Source organism: Pelophylax lessonae, assembly GCF_965119305.1.
Source record: "Pelophylax lessonae genome assembly, chromosome: 5".
In the NCBI taxonomy this organism is placed as follows: Eukaryota; Metazoa; Chordata; class Amphibia; order Anura; family Ranidae; genus Pelophylax; species Pelophylax lessonae.
In genome coordinates, this window is record NC_138772.1 from 485,185,960 (window position 1) to 485,210,131 (window position 24,172).

The 24,172-nt window shown below is 42.0% G+C and overlaps 1 protein-coding gene across 2 annotated transcripts in view; it reads left to right on the plus strand.

Annotated features, from left to right (window-relative positions):
• Nucleotides 1-24,172, plus strand: part of VPS13B (vacuolar protein sorting 13 homolog B) — a 1,502,642-nt gene that overhangs the window by 1,365,374 nt on the left and 113,096 nt on the right. For both annotated transcript variants that reach the window (XM_082257852.1, XM_082257851.1), the window contains exons 44-45: nt 19,062-19,217; nt 20,896-21,159. In XM_082257852.1, coding sequence (XP_082113978.1) covers nt 19,062-19,217; nt 20,896-21,159 — 420 coding nt within the window. The remainder of the gene's footprint in view (nt 1-19,061; nt 19,218-20,895; nt 21,160-24,172) is intronic.

The window sequence follows — 24,172 nt, forward strand, 5'->3', positions numbered from 1 at the left end:
ACTTGTGCATTTTACATTCATGCTGCCAATGCTGCATTTTTACCAGCAGAATATCTTCCTTCCAGTCCAATAACTACCAGTATGTGATGTGTACAGAACTCCCCCCAAAATCTCTCCCCCCTGCTTATGTGATTTGCTCACTGCTTTCCTCCTCTTCACATGGTTGAAAACAAATTCCAGGAATTCTCAACAACAGGAGTTTATTCTTTGTTGGGATACTTTGTAAGACCTTTACACTGCTAAAGGTATGCTGATAGTGCACCTCTTTATTAAAACACTGAGGCTGATCAGTGATAATAATACAGGCAAACCCTCTTATTGCTAGTTAGACTGAACAAAACATAAATTTCACTTAAGTACATTTTTTATAGACAGGGCTGTGCTACTTGTTTAGGGATTTCCTCTTCCATCCTAGTCTTGGAAGTGGAAAGTACAGCCTTCAACACCGTTTTTGGATGCAGCACCAACAGTTCAGATATGTGGATCAAAATCAAAAGAAGTGGCACCAGCTGTCACTGGATACAGTCCAGTAGTTTAGTTTGTATCAGATGGGTACAAGATAACAAACTGGCTCTTTTTGGACTGTGTAGTATACATAAATAAGGGTGGAACCCGCGATTTTGAAAAGTATTGGAAATTCTACAGACCAGGTTTACAGAACGGTATTTGCTGTTTGATTCCCACCACTTACTTGAACACAAGTAGAGAATTATTAGAAATCTGGATAACCAGACAATCCCAGTGACAATCAACACTGAGGCTAGGTTCACACTGCTGCGCTTCGATTTTAATCTGACTTCAAGTGCAGTTATGTATTGCAACTTGGATGCTACTTTAAAGTGGTTTGCGTATTCCATGGGTCCAAAATCGTGCCGGATCCACACTAAAGTAGTACAGAAACCTTTTCCAAAATTTATATGTGTGGAGTTGCATTGATGTTAAGGGTCAGTCACAATGTGATTTCCATTGTCATGCAATTCTGTGTGACTCGGGTCACATCTAAAAATCACACTAGTGCAAACAGAGCCTAAGCAATTCAAAGAAAACTTTGAAAGCTTGTGCCTAACCACTTAGGGCTTTTGTTAAAACTGTAAAAAAAAAAAAAAAAAAAAGCCAACAATCAAATGGGAAAAGCACAACAGCCAGAACAACTTAGTCATTCCATTTGTGAATGGCATATCAGAAAAACGTAGGATGATGTTCGCAAGTGCTTCATCCCTGTAACCCAGTACCAGAAGAAGATCTCCAATCACACTGGCCTTGCTGTTTAGGGTAAAGTAGGAGGTAAAAGAAGCTGTGTGTACACAACAAGGAGGGAAACCATACAAAAAAACTAAGTCCAGTCACTTTGTTTACCAAGAACACTTATTTGGGACTCTGTCATAGACATTGGGTTGTCTCCATGAGGCTATTATCTAAAGCCTATGGGCACCTTTACAATACCACCCTTTCAAACATAAATGGACCTTGCTGAATATTTTTATTTACTGGTGGTAGATAACAGTAAATGCATGTCAGTTGTTAAGAAACCATGCCTGTCTGAAGTGTTTGCATGGGTTCCTTTCATTTGCTCTGGTTTTCTCACAAAACAAACTAAAAAAAATATCATGGTTGATAAATTTATCTCCACCTGGATGGGCCCTGTGATGTGTAGAAGTGTGATAGGGACGTTAGATAGTGAGCTGTTCCCAGGGAAGGGATTGATGTGATCAAATCTATGCTCTCTGTGAACCAGTGTCTTATATATTAGTAAAATTGAAAAGCTGCAAATAAAATGTAAAAAAAGTCAGTGACTGGATGCTGATAACAGAGTGGCATGACTGACCTGTGTTCAGCTATGATTCGAGATGAACATTTTTCACTACTGTATAGCAATACACATTGAACTTTATTTTTTCAGAAACATCTTGCACTGTTTTATGCACTCTCAAGATCAAGCTAACCCAGTTCACGGGGTTCCATAGCCTTGGCGGTACCCTGAGCTGCTGCTGCACATGTTCAGACAATAGGGGACTGTGTACCGACCTCGGAGAACTGCTAAACAATAACTAAAGTCTTGTTTACGCTGTGAAATATCTCTAGAAATAATAACAGCGATGTTCCAGCTTTATAACCTCTGTTGAGTTCCACAGCAGTATGCCTGAATTCATATCTCAGGGCTTACTTGGCTCCCAGTTCTTTATATCACTGTTCAAAGGACGGCTTAAGTTTGCAAGTTCATAATACATAGAATGCTGGTAATGCTGTAACTTTTAGGTAAATATTCTGTTAGATCGGGAACTGATTAATACACAGTGTCACAGAACATATCTTTTCTCATGTCAGCTAATAATATTTGGGGAATGTTTTACGATTTCATTTGATATCCAAGACCTTAGTGCTATTAGAAATATTCTTTTTTTTTTTTTTTCTATCCATCAATCTTTGTCATTGCATCAATGGACACATTTATCCAATTAGTTACTTAAGATATTAAACAGCTGCTCTGTGAAGCTTTTCCATATGCGGGATACTATCAGAATTCCACAGGAAGCAAAATATTGCATTTACTGTAGTCAAGAAAGATGAAGCTTGAAGGTAAAAGGCACAGGTTTACATCCTTAATCCGTGCTGAACTAGTTAAAACTATTACTGTCTTCATGACAATCCTGGGCCTGTAGACTATCTTCCTGCAAACATGTAAGGTGATGGGTTGGAGAAGATAATTGAGTTGAATTAATATTTGATACTTTACTACTCATCTCTATCCAAGGGCCCAGACTAACCACATGGCAACTCTGTAAATGCTAGAAGTTCTGGCTTCCCAAAAGAATCTTTAATGTGCACATTTATTCTACAAATACTGTTTTAATAAAATATTAATGATCACTACATTAAATAATTGGTCTGGGCTTGGCTGTACTTCTTTTCTCAAAATTGGTTCCAGTTTTATACATTGTATTGCCCCCTTTGGCTAAGCAAAAATGTGCTTAAAAGGGTACTAATATGGGCTGACTTGCTCCGTATACGTTGTCTGCTTCTTACAAGCAATAGGGCGAATTTCCTAAAACGGGTAACAATTATTGGAGATGGGCTAAGGCGTGTTCGGGATCCTAATCCCAACCCACCTGTCCGATCCAGCCAGGAAGCCGATACTGCGCACTGCTAATCACAGGCATTGAGACATTTCCAGGTCTGCGCAGCTGCGAAATGTCTCACTGCCTGTGATTAGCGGTTTGCTGTGTCAGCATCCTGGTAGGATCAGGCAGGTGGGTTGGGACTAGGATCCTGAGCCCATCTCTAGTAACAACATAAGAACAAATCAACTTCTGTCTTCAGCTTGTTCAGTTAAAGGGTAACTCCACTTTCACGGGGGAAAAAAATAGCAAAAAAAGAAAAAACAATAAAGCGTATCCAATTGGGACACAAATTATATTGTAATTGAATGTTATTAAAAATCACCTTTCCTTTTCACTGTGCAGCTGTTGTAATTTTCTGAAAATGCAATGCAATATGGCTACCTGGAGCTGTTCTGTACACAGAATGTGTACTGACCACACCCCAGAAACATAATTTCCTGCTTGCGTGATTGGCGCACCAATTATCCCAGAAGTTTGCCTAAAATACAAGCCAGATGACCCATATCGTACACCCCCACCAGATGGGATTTATCATAGGTAGGGAGGCCAGAGACAACGCAAATAGAGCGATCCAATTAATACATTGGGCCCATACTAGCCAGGATTCCTTCCCTTATTTAATCCTATCGATGGACGCAGAAAAAGCTTTCGATCATGTGGATTGGTCCTATCTACGAATGGTACTGGAGACTTTGAGACTGGGCCCGAATATGTTGACCTGGATCATGGCCCTTTACTCTAACCCCAGTGCACAGGTTAAGGTCAATAGGCATCTCTTCTCTGTGTTCCCGATCAGGAACGGGACCAGACAGGGGTGTCCACTCTCGCCCCTTCTTTTCGCTCTGGTCCTTGAACTCTTTCTGTGTAAAATACGAGCAAACATTGATTTTGAAATTTGAGAGCCTCCCAAACTGCTCTAATTCCCGCATCAGGACCAGCAGAGAGATCAGGGGGTCTGTGAGATGAAACCACACATCGTCCACATAGGCCGAAAGTTTATGTTCCATATTGCCTGCCTTCAAGCCCTTTATATCTATCTAACCAAGTCGGAAATTTTGCCCATTCAACTAACTCCAGCTATGGCAGGTAGCCTTAAAGCCGCATTCCCCTTCATGTGGGCCAAATCTTTACTGAGATACCTCGGTATTCAGTTCACAGACCGATGTGGCGGGCAGAAACCTATCGTATGCTCTGTGGCTCTCTCAGGAGTACAGGGAGTTGTCAGACGATACGTCCCCCTTGACGATTCATGCACTTAAAGTGTGGGATTAGATCAATCAGGTTATGGACTTGGCACCCCCTGTCTCCCCGTTAGCATCTGCGGGATACCTTTGATTCCCTCCAGGAGAGCAGATGGCCTTTTTTGGACCCTGGGTGGATCATGGTAATGCCAGTTGCGGCAAATTCGTAGAGGAGGGCAAGTTACTGCCTGTTGAGACTTTGAGGGACTGACATGGAGACTCCCCAATGAACTTTTGGAAGTATAGACAGCTACACCATTTTTTCACAGTTCATGGTCGCTCAATAAGAGCAATTACCCCCCTCACATCCTTTAAACGCCAGTTCATGATGAAAGAACATATACCATGTATGGTCTCTGAACTCTACCAATTACTGGGCATGGAGGCCTCTAAAATAAATTCTGGTCTGCCACACATGGTATTATCTAATTATCTAATTGCCTCCATCCCTAATATGTCCCTAATCCCTAATATGTATATAAGAAAAGAGAATCAAAAATGGGACTTTAAATGAGGCAAATATAAAAGATTTAATCATAGATTGATACACATGATAAACATTTGTATAAACAGACTAATACAAAAAGAAAACATACAATGAAATATACAATCATTATTGAAAAGAGAAGTACATGATTGGAGGATCTAAAATAGGATCTCTGGAGATAAAAGTATTCCAAGATATAATCTTTGTTTGTCAATACATAGTCTATTTAAAATAACGTATCTGAGTTGTATGTAGGCTCAACGCGTTTCTTGGACCTCCGTCCATTCATCAGGAGCATTGGATACATATAATGTATCTAAAAAAGGGGGAAAAGGGATTTATACATTGTTGCACCAGAACATCGAAGATAATTGAAAAAAATCATATTAAGAACCTATACAAAAATCTTTACCTTAACTATCTCAAAGCTCAAAGGGAAGCAAAGCAAAAATGGGAGGGGAAAGTGAAGGCATCACGGGCATAGTATCCCCCGATGCTGAGGCGCAGATAATCGCCCGGCGCAAAAGGGATAATGGGACCACAGTCAAGGCAAAGGGCGGATCTCCAGAATGACATTCTTGAAAGTGACAGTGAGGCACATTTGGATCAAAGAGGGTCTAAAAATATACATAAAAAGTATTTAGTATGGGTCAGTTACAGAGTCTGTATAATAAGGGAATACATTGGGATAGAGAGACTGATCCAAAAAGAGTGCCCAAAGAGTGTAGATTAAATAAATCTTGTGGGAGGTGTCAATTGGAGTTGTGGAGGGAAAAGGAATAGGGAAGGGAAGAAAGAACACCGAGTGACAATTATTGGAACAAATGCATCAGCAACAGAGTGCTTAGATTAAGGTGAAGGAGTGAAAGAAAAAGGATAAAGGACGTACCCTGAGTGGACTTAACACAAGGAAGAAAGTGATCCCCATTGTAGAACAAGATGGTGTGAAGGAGAGCCGATTGTGTCCTGACTGGGTACCCCAATGAGCAGGGCAAGTCTACGCCAACGCCATGTTGACCGCCCAATATATGGCCGGAAATCGGCCCTCCCACATCCGGTCTTGGTCTATGATTGCGCCTAGGAGAGAGACTTACAGCTTGAGTTTACCAACACCTAACTGACCCACCTTTACCAACTCAACCACTCGAGTTCCATCGACTCCAAAATGCAGGAGACTAATTATAAGATTCTATCACGTTGGTACAGAGGGCTGACCGACTTGGCGCGAATATATCCTTTGACCTCTGAGTCCTGTTGAAGGGACTGCGGAGGTCGTGGTACGCTTCTGCACCTATGGTGGGAATGCCCTGCGATTTCTCAATTTTGGGAGGACGAGGGGACCCAGATCAAGGCTGTTCTGAGTTTCGATGTCCCCTTCTCTCCGCTTCAACACTGGCGGGACTTCACTCACCATGGGTGTCGGAGTTACTGGTATAGAAGCCACCCAAAGTTTTATAAGACTACACACTTGAGTTATAAATGACATATTACCGCTTTTACCCTTTTGTTTTATATGCGTACAATGTTTTATTGTTGGGTTTCTAAAAGTGGATTTCCATGTTGCCTTACTAATTTTCTTACCGGATTCTCAATTTTTTTTTATTTTTTTTGCTGTAATGTATAACACTGTTCCAATTAAATAACAAATATATTAAAAAAAAAATACAAGTCCGATTTCTGGCATCCCCTGCAACAAAAATGTCATTTTTGGTGGGATACTCCCAATAGGAACACGTCTAAAGGGATGCAGGCCCGGCAGACATTCTCATTAGAGCTCTGCAACTGCCACAGCTAATAGATAATTATGAAATCACTCCCATTTGACCCACTCAGAGGAACAAACAATGATTTCTTCAGAAAACCAAAAGGTAGGAATTGGAAACAAAGGTTGTTACAATCCTTGTAATGCACATAGATCACCCAGAGGTGAATGTTTTTTTTTTCTCAACTAAAGTGGAGTTACGCTGTAGGCTTTGAAAATTAAGGCTAGAAACTGAGTGGTTGCTGAGTGGACTGACCCAGAAAGATTTTCCGAAAGTGTCTCGCTTGCATTCTAAGGGCTCTTTCACACGGGCATTCCGCATGTCCGTAAATCATCCTATTTTTTTGCGGACATAATGTATGTCAATGGCATTGTGGATGTCAGCGGATGACCATCCGCTGACATCCGATTTTCTTCCTTTCAGTTCTGTTCCATTTTTTGGAACGGAACAGAACCCTATTTTTGTTCCGTTTAAAAAACGGAACGGATGCAAAATCGGATGTCAGCGGTGTCATCCGCTGACATCCGCAATGCCATAGACATACATTATGTCCGTATATCATCCGCAAACGGATGGGATGATATGCGGACATACGGAGCGGATGACACAAGTGTCATCCGCTACGTGAAAAAAAAAAGCACCGGAGCGGAAAAAAAAAAACCGAACGGCCGTGTGAAAGAAGCCAAAAGGTGGCCCAACATGCGCCAAATGTAGGTATAAGTTTTAGGCAGGTATGTGAAATACTACATGCTGCACCACTTTTAGAACTCATGAGACACTTTTGCAAAATCTGTCTGCTCCAGCCTATGAATTCCAGAAAATATTCTTTAGGCGGCTAGTTATTTTCTTCCAAAAGGTTGTTTAACAAAGATTTTGGTTGCACTTCCAAAAGGTTGTTTAACAAAGATTTTGGTTGCACTATCTGTCTTGTAAATAGCCAGTCAAGAAAGCACCTGTGGGTATATTTTTAAAATCCTTTATTTAATGGGAACCACATTCCGGGAAAAAAAAAAAAGTGATATTTAAATTGCATACAAATTAGTACTGTACTCAGAATGAGCACTCTTAAAAAGAAATTGTGATCAGAATGTATACAATTAAATAGTTATAATGTACAAGACATTTTTAGCAGCTTTATTTCAGAGAAGCCAATGACTATACAACGTATTTTTCTTTTTGAGTGCAGTTACAAGTGAAATGTTAACCTTAGAGAATGTTTTTCACAAGCTTGTTGTCTTATTCGTTTGGCCCGGTCAGCTTTGTCTTTAGTGAACCATGGAGCCACAGTAGCTTTACATTTGTAACGTATAGGGAGAGCTACCGTGCCAGCAAATCGAAGTCTAGCAAATTTAAACAGACAAGTGTATTCCTTAGTGACAGTGAGTCAGCAAGTGCTGTGTTTATACGGGTCTGATTCTCACTCACACTGGGACTTCATGCAGAAGCTATGTAATTCTTTTTGCTCCTATTTGTCTGTCTTTTAGTGTGCATCACTAATCTATTATATCCATTCGGTTCACTATTATGTTAGCTGTATACACACAGTGGAATCGGTTTACTAAGGAAGCAGGGGCTGTTCGCTTGAAGGATGGTAAATAAGGTGAACCTGTGTTGACTTAAATACCCAACCATGTCCCAGAGAAATGTAAAAAAAAAAAAAAAATAAGATATTTGCTAGCATGTGATTTGATATTTGTTTCAGCTTCACTTTATTTACTAATCTCAGTACACATTAATTCTAGTGAAAGGATAATTTAAATCAAGCTTCATACTAGAGATGATCAAACCTGTTTCATCACTGATCAAATAGACCCTTGTATCAACATAATTCCATTAAAGGGAAACTATCACAAAGCTAAATACCCCAGTGAGAAGCTTCAGGTGGATGCTGCCGTTCTCTGATTTTCAGACCCCATGTTGGTTTCACAGGCCAAGAAATGGAATGTTTCCAGATTCACTGCAAATGAAACAAATGTCCTTCATTGTGCAGCTTCCATAAGTGCCTTCTTATACAAGTGTTTACATTGAGACAATTGTACAGATGTCTTAAATTCTTTTTGGGAAACTTATATTTCAGTTTTTTAACTGAGAACTACAGGTAAAAAGATATTTTAGTGTTTAGCATGTAATTTAAAAAGCCATATGGTTTATCTATTGGCTTTCTGTATACACAACATTCCAAAATGATTTAATCCAGTAAGAGGAAATTAACTTTCCTCCTTTATAGTCATCTTCTGAGGATTCTAGACTGCATAATAGCCATTACTCATTATGCATTACCTTAAAGAGGAACTCTCTACCCCCCCCCCCCCCCCATCCCGTTTATTTCTTTGGGATCCCTCTGGAAACTGGAAATCACTGTAGGCACTGTTGCTCGCGTGGCATGGGCACCATTCAGGGAACACGTTTCACTTTCTCAATGAATAGACAGGGCGGAGAGGTAGGGCTCTGACATCACAATCTCCACCACATTCAATCAGAGAACACTTTGCATTCTTTTACAAATGTTTGATAAAAACTTAAAGTGGTTGTAAACCTCTGATATGAAAAACAAGCATATCTTTCTATAGTGCATACTTGCCTCAATTAAAAGCCCTGAGTGGGATTTTTGTCTGCTGCCTGTCTACCCTGCTATCTGCATGAGTCATGTCTAACAGCTAATGCCGACTACAAGAGATGGAGTTTTCCAAAAGGCACCTGAAGGACTCTCAGACCATGAGAAACAAAATGATCTAGTCTGATGAAATAAAACTTGAACTCTTTGGCCTGAATAGCAAGTGTCATGTCTGGAGGAAACCAGGCATCGCTCATCAGCTGTCCAATACCACCCTTGCAGTGAAGTATGGTGATGGCAGCATCATGCTGTGAGGATGTTTTTTCAGCAGCAAGAACTGGGAGACTAGTCAGGATCGAAGGAAAAATTATTGTAGCAATGTACATAAACATGCTTGATGAAAACCTGTTCCAGAGTACTCTGGACCTCGGACTGGGGCGAAGGTTCATCTTCCAACAGGACAACGACCCTAAGCACACAGTCAAGATAACAAACGTGTGGCTACGAGACAACTCTGTGAATGTCCACTAGTGGCCCAGCCAGAGCCCAGACTTGAACCCAATTTAACATCTCTGGAGAGCGTGGAAAGGCAGGTGTCAATCTAGTGTATGCTGCTCCAATGTAACTTTGTCAAAAAAGCCATACCTGGAATTCACTTTTAAGACTGATCTCAGTTTCTTATCTTTCATTTTTAAGCTCACATGAACAGGGCCCTCCTAACCCTATTGTATTATAATTGTGCTGTCTCCCTTTATATTGTAAAGTGCTGTGCCAACTGTTGCTGATACATAAACCCTGTATTGTAATAATAATTGAGTCATTAACCTGGAGCAGGCATGCGGACAGTAAAGTATGCAGCTCCATATTTTTGTCCTTGTAGGTTTGCTCTAAAACTTTCTTTGATTACAAGAAGATGCGACAAGAATCTGTAATGTTGGTCGTGTAGCAAAGACCTTGTTGATAAAACTTGATATTATATAGGCTTGTTTCTATTTTGCATTTTGTTATCTGTCCCCGCCACAGCCCACCGTACTATAAAATAATTCCACTGACTTCTGTTTCCCTTCAGCTTAAACAGCCCAGTTTCTTAATCGCTTTGTTGTGTGAATCCATATCAGCGCTATTAGGAGGCTTTTAGTCCTTGCCATAAATCTGTTATTACCAAAGAGCACAGTAAACCTTGAAATATCTTGTAGTAGTAATAATAGTGATAAGATTACAGGCTGGCTAGCTGCAGCACCACTGTCAGTCAGCGCTTCAGAAGCCACCCACCCACTGACTCTGTTATGTTTGCTTATATCTGTTTTCAGACCGATGACAAGGACACTGCACATATAAGGGGCTCTTCTTACAGAATCCTAGTACATGACCTCCCGCAGTGCAAACTAAACAAGATTTATAGCACAGAAAAGCCTGTATGATCTTTGTGTAGGACATTTCTTTTAAGTATATCTAAACCCAAGAGCAACAATTTTATATATTGCAGCTGACTAGTCCTGAGACGCAGTGGCTGCATTAGTTTACATTTCAAAGCTTTATTTCCTTTATTTTCATCTGGTGATCCTGCCAGTAACACATGTTTTTTTCCCCACTTACAGATTATTATTACAGATATTTAAGTAGCACTTTACCTTTTGTACATTCACATCATTCCCTGCCCTCAAGGAGCTTACAATCTAAGGTACTTATCTGACAAGCATAGATACAGTGGGGAAAATAACTATTTGATACCCTGCAGATTTTATAAGTTTGCCCACTTACAAAGAAATTAAGGCTTTATCATTTGTATCATGGCTGGATTTTATATGATAGAAACAGAATGTCAACCAAAAATCCTGAAAAAAAACACATGATACAAATGTTATCAATTTAGTTGCAGTTCAGTGAGTAAAATAGTTGATCCCCTGCCAACCAACAATAATACTGGCTCCCACAGACTGGCTACAGTATGTGCTCAAGTAGTACACAGATTAGTCCTGTCAATTTAAGAGGGTGTTCCTAACGACAACTCCTTATGTGTATAAAAGACACCTGTCCACAGAATCTTTCTTCCATTCAAACCTGATCATCATGGGCAAGACCAAAGAGCCATCAAAGGACATCAGGGACAAGATTTTAAACCTGCACAAGGCTGGAATGGGCTACAAGACCATCAGCAAGAAGCTTGGTGAGAAGGAGACAGCTGTTGGAGTGATTATTCGCAAATGGAAAAAATGCAAAATAACGATCATTCGCCCTCAGTCTGGAGCTCCATGCAAGATTTTGCCTCATAGGGTAAGGAAGATCATGAGAAAAGTGAGGGATCAGCCCAGACCTACACGGTAGGAGCTTTGTGAATGATCTCAATGATTTCACCAAGCAAACCATTGGTAACACAATACTCCACCATGGATTAAAATCCTGCAGCGCCCGCAAGGTCTCCCTTCTCAAGAAGGCACATATACAGGCCCGTATGAGGTTTGCCAATGAACATCTAAATGATTCAAAGAAGGATTTGGAGAAAGTGCTGTGATCAGAGTAGACCAAAATTGAGCTTTTTGGCATTAACTCGACTCGCCGTTTTTGGAGGAAAATAAATGCTGGTTATGACCCTAAGAACACCGTCCCTACAGTCAAGCACAGAGGTGGAAACATTAAGCTTTGGGGCTGTTTCCCTGCTAAAGGTCCAGGCGGACTTTACCGCATTGAGGGGCCAATGGACGGGGCCATGTATTGTAAAACAATGGATAAGAACCTTCTCCCCTCAGCCAGAAAACTGAAGATGGGTCGTGGATGGGTCTTCCAGCATGACAATGACCCAAAACATACCGCCAAGGCAACAAAGGAGTGGCTCACAAAGAAGCACATTAAGGTCGTGGAGTGGCCTAGCCAGTCTCCAGACCCTAATCCTTTGGAAAATGTATGGAGGGAGCTGAAACTTCGAGTTGCCAAGCGACAGCCAAAAAACCTTAAGGATTTAGAGAAGACAAGAAACGTCTTAACTCTATGCTTGCCAACAAGAGTTTCTCCATCAAGTACTAAGTCATGTCTTGCTTGGGGATCAAATACTTATTTTAGTCACTGAACTGTAAACCCATTTATAACATTTGTATCATGTGTTTTTTCTGGATTTTTGGTTAATATTCTGTTTCTATCATTTAAAATACACCTATGATAAAAAATATAGACCCTTCATTTCTTTGTAAGTGGGCAAATTTACAAAATCTGCAGGGAATCAAATAATAAATTTCCCCACTGTACACACACTGATAAGGGAGATTTTGGACAGGTTTTAGTTAAAGTATAACTAAAGGTTAAACATTTTCAGTTTTGGATAGTGTATTTAGAACACTTGTCAGGTTTTCATTACCCCCGTTAGAGAGATTTGTCTCTGTTTGTCCTATTTACCTTTATCTCCGAGAGTAAGGGAAAACCCTAATTGTGGGTTGTCACCGGAACAGGGGGGAAAACTTTCATCCTCTGCCCCAACAGCAGTAATCTTTTGGTGCTGCAGGGGTTAAAACAGGACACTGGACCCTTTCAAGAGTGTTGGCATTGCTCATCCTTTTTGTCCCCTTTTGCATTTTTAAAAACCATAATGATAGCTTCCTACAATAAAAAGCACTGTGTGAATTGAGGAGGCTGGCCTTTCATTCATCCATCCATCCTCCATTCATAGAGTGCTTTTCATTGGCAGAAGTTAAATTTAAGGCTTTTGAAAAGGGTGGGCATAGTCAGCACTCTTGCCAGTGCCTGTGACAGGTCAAGGGGCCTATATTAATCCTTGCAGCAGTTATTTTCTAGTGGGGAGAGCATCCAAGGATGAAGGATGTCAACTAAGAAAGCAGTCAGCAGCGGTTACACATCTCATTCAAAGCACCACCCCTTGTACTGATTTAACAAAAAAAAACTCAGCTTGGGCTTTGACCTACCAGCATTTGGAGTGTGGGAGGCAACTAAAGTACCCAGAGGAAACCTACACAAGCACAGGGAGAACATGCAAACTCTATGCGGATAGTGTACTGGCCAGGACTGAAACCAGCGATTCCAGTGCTGTAAGGCAGAAGTGCTAACCACTAGGCCACAGTTCCCTGGGGTGGCAACACTTTATGGAGAAGCAGTGTTGTCATCCTAGGACAGGAAGTGTGTTAGGAATGCAGAAATTTTCCCCTTCTTCTTATCATCATGATAACATAGGGAGAATGTCTTTTAGTCTAGAGTAGCTGATAGCAATACTCACTGGACAATGTTAGCTCACAAGAATTCTGGCAACATCAACAAGTATTTTTTATTCACTTATTTAATCAATATAGTAAAACTACTTTAAACGTATATACAACAGTCTAAAAGGGAGCAGCTTAGAGATTTTCATTGTTAGGATTTATATACCTATTCAAAGAGAAGTATCCTTTTTTTTTTGGACATACTTCTCTTTTGGGTTACAAGAGTGCACTAAATTTTGTTCTCCTATGACCCAGAGTCAGTTGATAGAAGGCTATCCCCTGCAATCAGCTGATGGGGTAGAGCCTCTCCAGGCTCTTGAAATATCCCAACAATATTGCCTAATTGACAGCTGGCTCTGCATCTTAGCATACAGCTGAGAGAGCCAGCTGTGTCTACCGCCTTCCTGCCTTCAGTAAGCACTGAAGGAGCAGACAAAAAAGCAGTGACTGACATACTTTGCCATCTGCTTGGGGCAGACCAAGAGCTTGAGTGATCAGCAGTCATATGATCACTCAGTTCTTGGTCGTAGGGCCAATGTACCAATGTGGGACAGCTGCAACATGGAGTTGAGTATGTAGCTTTATTTATTTTTTTTTTTTTCATAAGCCCATACTTCTCCTTTAAAATATTTTTTCTCTTTCGTTCATTGACGGACACAGCTCCTGATCTTCTTAACCATTGGGTTATACTGCCTCCTACAGGAGTAGGACACTAGGCAGAAAAAAAGCCTGGCTAAGCCTATGGACAGTCCCTCTCTCTGCTATAGGTACTAGTCAGGAGTGCCTAGGCAGGAGTAAGGACCTAGTTTCTTGCTGAGATCTCTAGTCCTGGCAATTTTTTTCTTTTTAGATGTTTTTTTTTCTCCTGTTTTTTTCCTGTGAGATTTACAATCAACTGCCGGACTGGGCGACGGGCTGGATAATCTAGATCCAGTGGTCACCCCAGTCTGGCCAGCGAACGCGCACAGACCACTGGACGGGGGTTGGCCTGCGAGTTAAACGCCTCACGAGGTCTCGGCTATGCAGGGGGGGGGGATGTACCTGGTGGGTGCTCCTTCCAGGGCCCCGTCCTGCCTTGGTCTGTTCTTGAGGCCTAGGGATCTCTTGGACTTGGACTTGCAAGCCAAGAGCGGGCTTCTCCAGACCCACGGACAAGGTTCCTTCAGCAGGAAGGAGCACCCTCACCTGTATATGGGGGAAGGGGGCGTCTTCGCTGGTTCCTGAACCCATGGACTTCCCTGGTACAAGACAAGTGGGTCCATGAGGTCATACGGTCTGGCTACAAGATCGAATTTAATTCTTATCCTCCGGTAAGGTTCTTCTCTCCAACTTGCGACTGATGGTCCGTGCACGAGCTCTCTATGGGGCAGTGCAAGACCCTTTACTTCAAAGGGTGATTGTCCAGGTTTTGACTTCGGAACGTTTTCAGAGGGTTTTTACTCAAACCTGTTTAAAGTCCCCAGGAAGGAAGGTAAGGTGTGTCCAATTCTGGACCTCAAGGCGCTGAACTGCTTTGTGCGGGTGCAGAAATTCAGAATGGAGTCCATTCGCATGGTGGTGGCTTCCCTGCATAAGGGGGATTTTCTTGCCTCTATCGACATCAAGGACGCTTACCTTCACATTCTAAAATGTGTCGGTCACCAGCGCTTCCTCTGCTTTGCCGTGGGAGAAGAGCATTATCAGTTTGTGGCGTTACCCTTTGGTCTCGCCTCTGCTCCACAGGTCTTCATGAAAGTGCTGGCCCTGGTTCTAGCATTGTTAGTTCAATGGGTGATCGTGGTACTGGGCTACTTGGATGACCACCTCCTGTGAGCTGATTCTCCTACTGCTCTGGTGTAAAACCTGGAGATCACCATACAAAGTTTGGCTAGATTCTGAATTTTCAGAAGTCTGCTTTACTTCTAGGCCTGACTCTGGACTCGGCCTTAGCCTTATTGCTCCTTCCTCTGGAAAAAATCCAGAAACTGCAGGCTGAAGTTCGTCTCCTGCTGTCCAGCAGATGGTCATCCTTTCGGACTTGCATGCGGGTGCTGGGCCTGATGGTGTCTACCTTCGAGGCAGTTCTGTTTGCACAGTACCATACAAGGTCCCTTCAAGGGAGATTCTGTCCAAATGGGACAAGAATCCGCAGTCTCTGGACAACCAGATCTGGCTGAGCCAGGGAACGAAAGAGTCCCTGATATGGTGGCTTCGTTACCCGGCGTTTCGGCTTTGCAAATCCTTCCTCACCTTGTATTGGACGATGGTCACCGATGCCAGCCTTTCTGGCTGGGGATGCGTCCTCTGCAAAATTTCATCTCAGGGAATCTGGATACTGGAAGAGTCTAGACTACCAATCAATATCTTGGAACTCCGAGCAATCAGACTGTACCTGGAACATTGGACGAATCGTCTTCAGGGATGTCCAGTGCGCATTCAATCGGACAATGGCACAGCCTGGGCTTATGTCAATCACCAGGGGGGCAAAAGAAGTGTCCTGGTGGCTCTAGAGTTAACCAGCATTCTAAGGTGGACAGAATGGTTCGTTCCAGTTCTCTCCTCTGTACACATTCCCTGGGGTGGAAAACTGGCAGGCGGATTACCTCAGTCAGCAGACGTTGGACCAAGGGGAGTGTTCTCTTCATCCAGAGGTGTTTCATCAATTGTGTCTCCAGTGGGGCATCCCGAGGTGGATCTGTTGGCATCTCCACTCAACAGAAAGGTACAGAGGTTTGTGGCTTGGTCGCGGGATCATCTGGCGGATGCCACAGATGCGCTGGTGGCCCCGTAGGGTCAGTATCATCTGATTTACGCCTTCCCTCCTCTCAAGCTTCTGCCTTCTATGCAAGATTAAGGCAGAAGGGATTCGTGGTCATCTTAGTGGCACCGGACTGGCCTCACCGGGCTTGTTACACCGATCTGGTGCAGCTGGTCGCTAACGTTCCTTAGAAGCTTTCTCTCAGAGAGGATCTGCTGTCCCAAGGACCAATCTTCCATCCTCTTTACAGTCACTGGCTTGGCTGTTGAACGCCAGGTGCTGATGGATAGAGGTTTTGTCTGAATCGGTGATTCCAGCTCTGTTAAAAGCTAGGAAATCTACTTCTAGGAAGATCTACCATCGTACATGGAAGACAAACATTACATGGTGTAAATCTCTTGAGGTTCATCCTCGCTCTGTTTTGGTGGCTCAGATCTTGACCTTCCTTCAACAGGGGTTGAGCAGAAACTGGCCTTGAGTACTATCAAGGGTCAGGTGTCGGCCTTAGCGGTCCTATTTTAATAGCCCTTAGCAACATACACCCTGGTGCGTACTTTTCTTCAGGGAGTTAGGCACTTGACGGTCTTTTTTCAACAGCCCGTGGACACATACTCCCTGGTGCATACTTTTCTCCAGGAAGTTAGGCACTTGACCCCTCAAGTGCGGTCTCTGTTGCCACCTTGGGACCTCAATTTGGTTCTCTCAGTCTTCCAGAAGCCTCCTTTTGAGAATCTTTGGGAGATTCCCCTGCTTATGCTGTCCCAGAAGGTGGCCTTTTTGGTGGCTATCACCTCTGTGCGCAGGGTGTCGGAATTGGCGGCATTATCCTGTCGTTCATCTTACTTGGTGGTTCTTCGCCTCTGTCAGTCGTTCCTTCCTCAGGTTGTCTCTGATTTTCATTTGAATGAAGACATTGTATTGCCTTCCCTGTGTCCCAGGCCAATACGTCCAAAGGAAATTGCTTTGCATGCCTTGGATGTGGATGTGCAATGAGAGTGTACTGGCAGCTACGGAGTCATGGAGGAAGTCAGACTCACTATTTGTGCTCACAGATGGGCTTTGGAAATGTTTGCCCGCTTCTACTGCGACCATTTCCAGATGATCCGAACAGAAGGTGGTTCAGGTCTATTCCAACAAGGGTCAGGTTCCTCCTTTCCCTGTCAAGGCGCATTCTACTCTGGCGCTCAGTGCTTCCTGGGCCTTCCATCATCAGGCGTCAGTGACGCAGGTTTGCAAGGTGGCTGGTCGTTGGCTCACACTTTTACAAAGTTCTATAAAATGGATGAGTAGGCATCTGCGGATGCTTATTTTGGCTGCAAGGTTTTTGCAGGCAGCTGTTTAGAGGACCCGATCCTCTTTGAGGGTGTATTCTTTTTTTCAGGTAAGCTCCAGTTGTTTTGGTTGAACTCCTGTTTACCTGGTTGGCTATAGTTAGCCTTGGGAGTTTCTTATTGCTGTTCCCACCCCTCATGTTTACACTGTTTGGGACGTCCCAATGGCTAAGAAGATCAGGAGCTGTGTTCATCAATGAATGAAAGAGAAAATGGGATTTTTGACTTACCGTAAAATCCATTTCTCTGATGTTCATCGACGGACACAACACCCACCCCTCTATAGAGTTGTAATTCTTCTGACACTGCTTGTAACAAAACTGAGTACCTACAGCAGAGAGAGGGAGTATACAACCTGGGACTGCACATAGGTGTTGCCAGACTTTTTTTCTGCCTAGTGTCCTACTCCTGTAGAGTGCAGTAAATCCCAATGGTTAAGAAGATCAGGAGCTGTGTCCGTCAATGAACATCAAAGAAATGGATTTTACGGTAACTCAAAAATAAAATTTTTTCCTTTTTACTACTTTGGCCTATTGTCTTGCACATGGCTTATGGCAAATTTTACAAAGCATGTCACCTACCTTTCAGAGTTTATTTTACGGTTTCCTAAATAGGTAATGATATTGTACCGTAGGTGAAGTTATTTAGCTACTTTTCCTTGAATAAAAAGATTTACTTTGTAGTACCGCCTACAACCAATCTAGCATGGGCTTCTAACTGCAAGACCAATGTATTTATTTAAATAAAATATCTGCATAGTTTTGACTTTGCCAAACTCTTTTAAAGGACACTTGTGCTGAGAGATATGAAAAAGTTGCCACTGCCGACTCTCCCTAAAATACTTTTTTAATTGCTGTCGTGTGGATCCCTTGATTTCCGTACTATCTGAAACAAGATTTTTAGTCAAAACTATCTCAGACGCCAACCCAGAACAAGTATGCAGCTCATCTGAATCACTTGATACATTCTTGTTTTTGGTCAGCTACTGTTGTAAATGGAGATATGGAATATATTGCTGTTATGTAAAAGAATTTAACAAATGTCTCTGTGATAAGTTGGAGAAATAAAGTTGGTGTTATTTTTTTGGATAGAATAGGGAGAAGTTAAAACCCCTGTCAGGTTCTTATTTTGCTCTGTGTACCATTGAGGAAATGTTCCTTCACTTCCAGTCCCAGAGACAGGAATTTAGAGAAAATCTACCAAAGTGAGGGAAATTGCCCTTAGTTGTCACTGGTGTCCCCATAGGAAGATTGCCTCTATCCACGTGTTTTTGAGACAACTGTAAGATTTTGGATTTCCCCTAATTTTATTTCTCAGTGATAATGGTCACCGTACTGGAGGGACGAATGGTAAAGGGTCTAACGTGTCCCCACTTTATTCAAAACTTGAAAACAAAAAAGTTTTGCCTAGAGATACACTGTAAATACTTCTATAAAGCAGTGCAACAGAAGAAAAAAAATGAAGCCCATATAACGAATTGTGTGTCACCAAAGAGGTTAAAATATTTTCCCCCCTCAGGAAGCTAAAAGGCTTAAATCTTTTCATAAGAATGATAATGAATCCGTAATGACAGAAAGCAGTGTATTTATGACCCTAACTTTTTAATGGATGTTCTATCTCCCTGCAGCTGCTTCACATCTGTATCGAGGGCTGGGGAAACTGGCGCTGGTCGGAGCCCTTCAACGTGGACAACACTGGGACGTTTATCCGAACAATTCACTACAAGGGCAGGACTGCAACTCTGATCATAAAAGTAGAGCAGCTGAACGGGGTGCAAAAACAAGTATGTAGAATATACTGCGTACATAAAAATTGCAATACAAACATTTATAATTTAAATTAATGCTGCCATCACAAGTAATCAGAAGGGGAACATTTTTTAGTTTTGGTGCCAAAATCTTTTTTTTTGTTCCGAGTTTGAAATAATAAAATCCCTGTTAAGTTTATATTGCTGTTCGTGTCTCTGGTGGGGAGATCCAGTCTGTTTGTAGTGGGGATCATTGTCACCTGGGATGGATAGTGATGTAAAATCCATAATTGTTTAAATGTTATGGTTGTGACAGGAGGTAAGAGGAAATCTTCAAATGGTCAGGCATTGTTTGTTACAATGCCTAAGACCAGATTTGCACTTATTTTGCTAGCGTTTCTTTTAAATTCCTTATAAGTTTCTAGGACAGGAATTGAAAGTAAATCTCCTCAAAGGGCACTCTGATGGGCAGAACAATATAGGCCCATCAGCGTGACTCTTAGCATAAAGTTTGCCCATTAGCGCGACCCTTAACATAAAATAAGGGGCACGCTGATGGGCACATTTTATGTTAGGGGGGCACTCTGATGGGCACATTTTATGTTAAGGGGCACTCTGATGGGCACAACAAAACGTGCCCATCAGCATTGCTCTTAACATAAAATAAATAGTGTAGCATGCTAATGGGCACTTTTTATGTTAAGGTAAACAGTGATGGGCACATTTTTTTTTATGGGGCACTCTGATTGGGTACAACAAAATGTGCCCATCAGTGTGCCTCTTAACAAAATATGCCCAACAGTGTGCACTTTAAAAAATATTCTGATCAGCAATCCCTTTTGAAATGTGCCCCACATACCTTTGGGGCAGGAGGCTGCGGGGGGCAGAAAATACAAGACATACCGCAATGTGTGAGACAGGAGCCGCGTACAGCAGGGGGCGGGGCGCACATGTTACGCCCCAATTTGCGGCCCGGCTGGGAGTGAGATAGGGGAGCCGCAGTGAGGAGCAGGGGGGCGGGGTGTGCACGAGACGTCACGCCCCTAACTCGCGGCTCGGCTGGGAGTGAGAGCCGTACACCGCGAGCCACAGTCAGAAGCGGAGGGGCGTGGATGTCACTGGTTGCTGGGATAGCCGCGATCCCAGCAAACCAATGCCTGCTCGTAGGTGGCGGCCTGACGGTCCGGGCGGAAGCATTGTGCGGTCCGTTCTCGGACCCCGTGCCACCATTTAATGATGGCTGACATACAGTATAAGTGCAGTCAGCATGGAAATTGAGTCTGCTCAGGAATGTCTACTTGTCCAACCTGTCATCTACTCATCAAGACATTTTGACAGCTTACTGCTTTCATGAGTGTGCTTGAGAGGAGCACTGATGTAGGGTGCTGTGATGTTTTTGGAAGCTGTGTACAACACACTACTTTTATTGTTCCGAGTACATTGAGCTTTTAGCTTGATCTGGTGAAGGAGCCTTTTTTGACACAAATTGTCCAGTATGTCAAATATTGATTGACAATCAGCTGCTCCTATTACAATTAATACTAGGTCTGTCACTGATGATGTTCATTTTGTCCCTCGTACAGAATCACTGCTTTCACTGTCAGAAAAGATACATGGTTTGATTTTATGCATTTGTATCACATATAGGGAAGATTAAGTAGAGCTTCCATTTTGAATTGCAATTTGTTTCTTACATGTCTCATTATCTCCCTAGGTGATAATCTGTGGAAGGCAGATCATTTGCAGCTATTTGTCAGACAGCATTGAGCTAAAGGTAGTCCAGCACTGTGTGGGGCAAGATGGCCATGTTGTGGTGCAAGAGCATATTGACTGCCTAACAGAAAAACAGAAACTGCCATCCTATGTACTGGAAAACAGTGAGCTTACAGAACTGTGTGTAAGAGCAAAAGGAGAAGAAGAATGGTCTCGAGATGTCTGTCTGGCTGCTGACGCTACTGAGCACAGCTTCATCATTCAGGTAAGTGGAAGTCAAGCATGTCCTGAGGTTTGTCATTCATGTCAATGGATTTAATTGTACCAGCAATACCAGACAGAACTTAAAGCAGTATTAAACCCAGGCACATACGTTTTTTATATTGCAGCTTACCAATTCTTAAATGCGATGGCTGCATTAGTTTTCTTTTTTTTTGGCTTTCTTCTCCTTTTTTTACCTGGTGATCTGGTCAGAAAGTCTGTTGTTTTTCAAAAGCTCAAGCTCTCTTGCATATGTAGCAGTTAAAGGGTTGCGATAAACCATTTACCACTGACAGGAGTGCTTACAAATATAAGCTTTTATTTATTTATGTAAAAACCTTTATCCCAAAAACTTGCTGTAATTGCTTATGAAGTGTGAGCTGGAGATTGGCTTCAATTTGTTAGGGTATCTAAATCTGCTAGCACATCTGACCCTCCCCTGCCCTAGATTAACAGTGCTGCTGTGCCCTGTGCTCGTTCATCCAGAGTGGGCGCAGGAGGTGTATTACTGGCCAGATTACCAGGTGAAAACAGAGAGGAAAAAATACAAAAAAAAAAAAAAAAAAGGAGTACTAAGAAAAACACTGTCTAACATATTGCTAGGAGATTCATATGCTAAATGATTGGTGGGTGTTCATGTCCATCACCCACTTTGTGTTATCAGCCATGTTTCCCTTTTTTTCTCTTTTTTGTTGGTCTGTGTATTGTACAAATTTAGGGAAAAAAAATATCACTAAAAAGTCCTTATTTTAAAAAAAAGCTGGTAGAATTTTATGGTAGAGTCTATCAGCTTTTCAACTGTGTTCACTATGTAAATGAACAGGATGCCACTCAATTGGATATGCGGCAGCCATCTTTAAATACACGACATCAAAAGCTCACTAAACTACCTGTGGGTGAGAGATATTATTACACATGTATGGGAACATTTGTCATGAATCAGTTAAAAATATCCACAAAGGATAAAACAAGCAAAGATACAAGTCTATCAGAAGATACCATATACTATACGGAATTTTAGCAGGTGCATTAGATTAATGGCCAAATGAAAGATGGTACCTACCAGTTCGTAGTTACCCCCCCCCCCCCCCATGTGGCAACACTTAGGCCTGGTAGTGGCAAGAGGTTTCTAAAGCACAGAGCATTGCCTTGTTAGATAGAAGGGAAGTTATGTCTAGTAACTTTATACCCTCATACTATCAAAAAGAGTCTCAGTCAGTGCCCTGGAGATCGCAAACATCCAGTTAAAGGTACTGTTACACCTGATTTCGCCTTCTATAATCCCTCAATCTTTGTATATATTTTTTGCTGTCAGCACAGTTTTTTTTTTCTTAAATATTACTGTCGTGACCTGGGTTCCAGACTGGTATAAACATTTGGTGATAAGGTGGTGCGCTAAACAAAGAAAAGTGACTGCAAATATTCAACAAAACAAAATGTTGACACCTTAAGGCCCCGTTCATACTGGGGCGATCCGACTTCCCGGGGTGACCTCCGAGGTCGTGGTGCGAGCAGCGCGCCGCGACCTAGGATCGGCCGGCACGGATTTCATAACATTGAAGTCTATGACGGTCGCTCCGGGTCGCCCCAAAGAAGCTCCGGACCCTTTTTCTAAGTTGGAGCGACTTGTGTCGCTCCTATTAGAACGGGTCTGCAGCTTCTCTATGGAAGGCGACCTGTGAGGCGACCAGGTCGCCTCACAGGTCGCCCCAGTGTGAACGGGGACTTAGTGACTCTTCTTAATGTGAATTACAAAATATACAAGTCCATCAAGTGTTGACTGCAAAATATCAACAAGTTCAACCAAACAAGATGTTGACAACACAAATAACTCTCCTTGAATTGAATTCAAAAAATATTCAAGTCCATCAAGTGTTAACCAAATAGTGTTCAAAAGCAATTAAGACGTAACTTGTGATTGAATATTGAAAAAATTTCCAAGATGAAGTGACATCCACGTGAGTTAAGATCCCATCACCAGCTGCTTATCCTGCTTACCAGACGTTAGTATATCTCAAGCAGTATAACACCGCAATATACATGCACATCCACCCTCGTGTAACCACACAGCAGAGCCTCTTTTACACGGTTACACGAGGGTGAATGTGCATGTATATTGCGGTGTTATACTGCTTGAGATATACTAACGTCTGGTAAGCAGGATAAGCAGCTGGTGATGGGATCTTAACTCACGTGGATGTCACTTCATCTTGGAAATTTTTTCAATATTCAATCACAAGTCACGTCCTAATTGCTTTTGAACACTATTTGGTTAACACTTGATGGACTTGAATATTTTTTGAATTCACTTCAAGGAGAGTTATTTGTGTTGTCAACATCTTGTTTGGTTGAACTTGTTGATATTTTGCAGTCAACACTTGATGGACTTGTATATTTTGTAATTCACATTAAGAAGAGTCACTTAAGGTGTCAACATTTTGTTTTGTTGAATATTTGCAGTCACTTTTCTTTGTTTAGCGCACCAACTTATCATCACATACACTTCACTAGGCACAGTTCCTTGGTTGAAGCTTTACAATCACACATTATCAGCGCACTTTTATTTTTTTTTTTTTTATTGGTATAAACATTTATCAACAATTTTGGCAATTATAAGGCCTTTTTTAGCTTCTGAGCTCTTTTAGACCTGAGGTGTAAGATAGCATCCTACAATAGGAGTAACTTTTCAAGTTATTGCACAAAATAAGAGACTATCATCAAGAGATCCACAGATCTCCATGTATTCCCTCATATTAGGGCACTTGCTGTTACTAAACCAGCCACCAATTGATTATTCCACACTATACCTGCATTAGTGGGGGAGAGATCTTAAGGTAAAAAAACATTCTGCCTTTACTACTTTTATTACAAAAGAGGAAAACAGAGAGTGCAAGGATCTTGTACAAAAAAAAGCAACCTTTGTATGTAGTTAAGGAGCATTTCATTTATGACTAAAATCTCCTAGAGCACTATAGATTTAACAGTAGTACAGAAGAATCAGTCTGCCATTTGGCTCA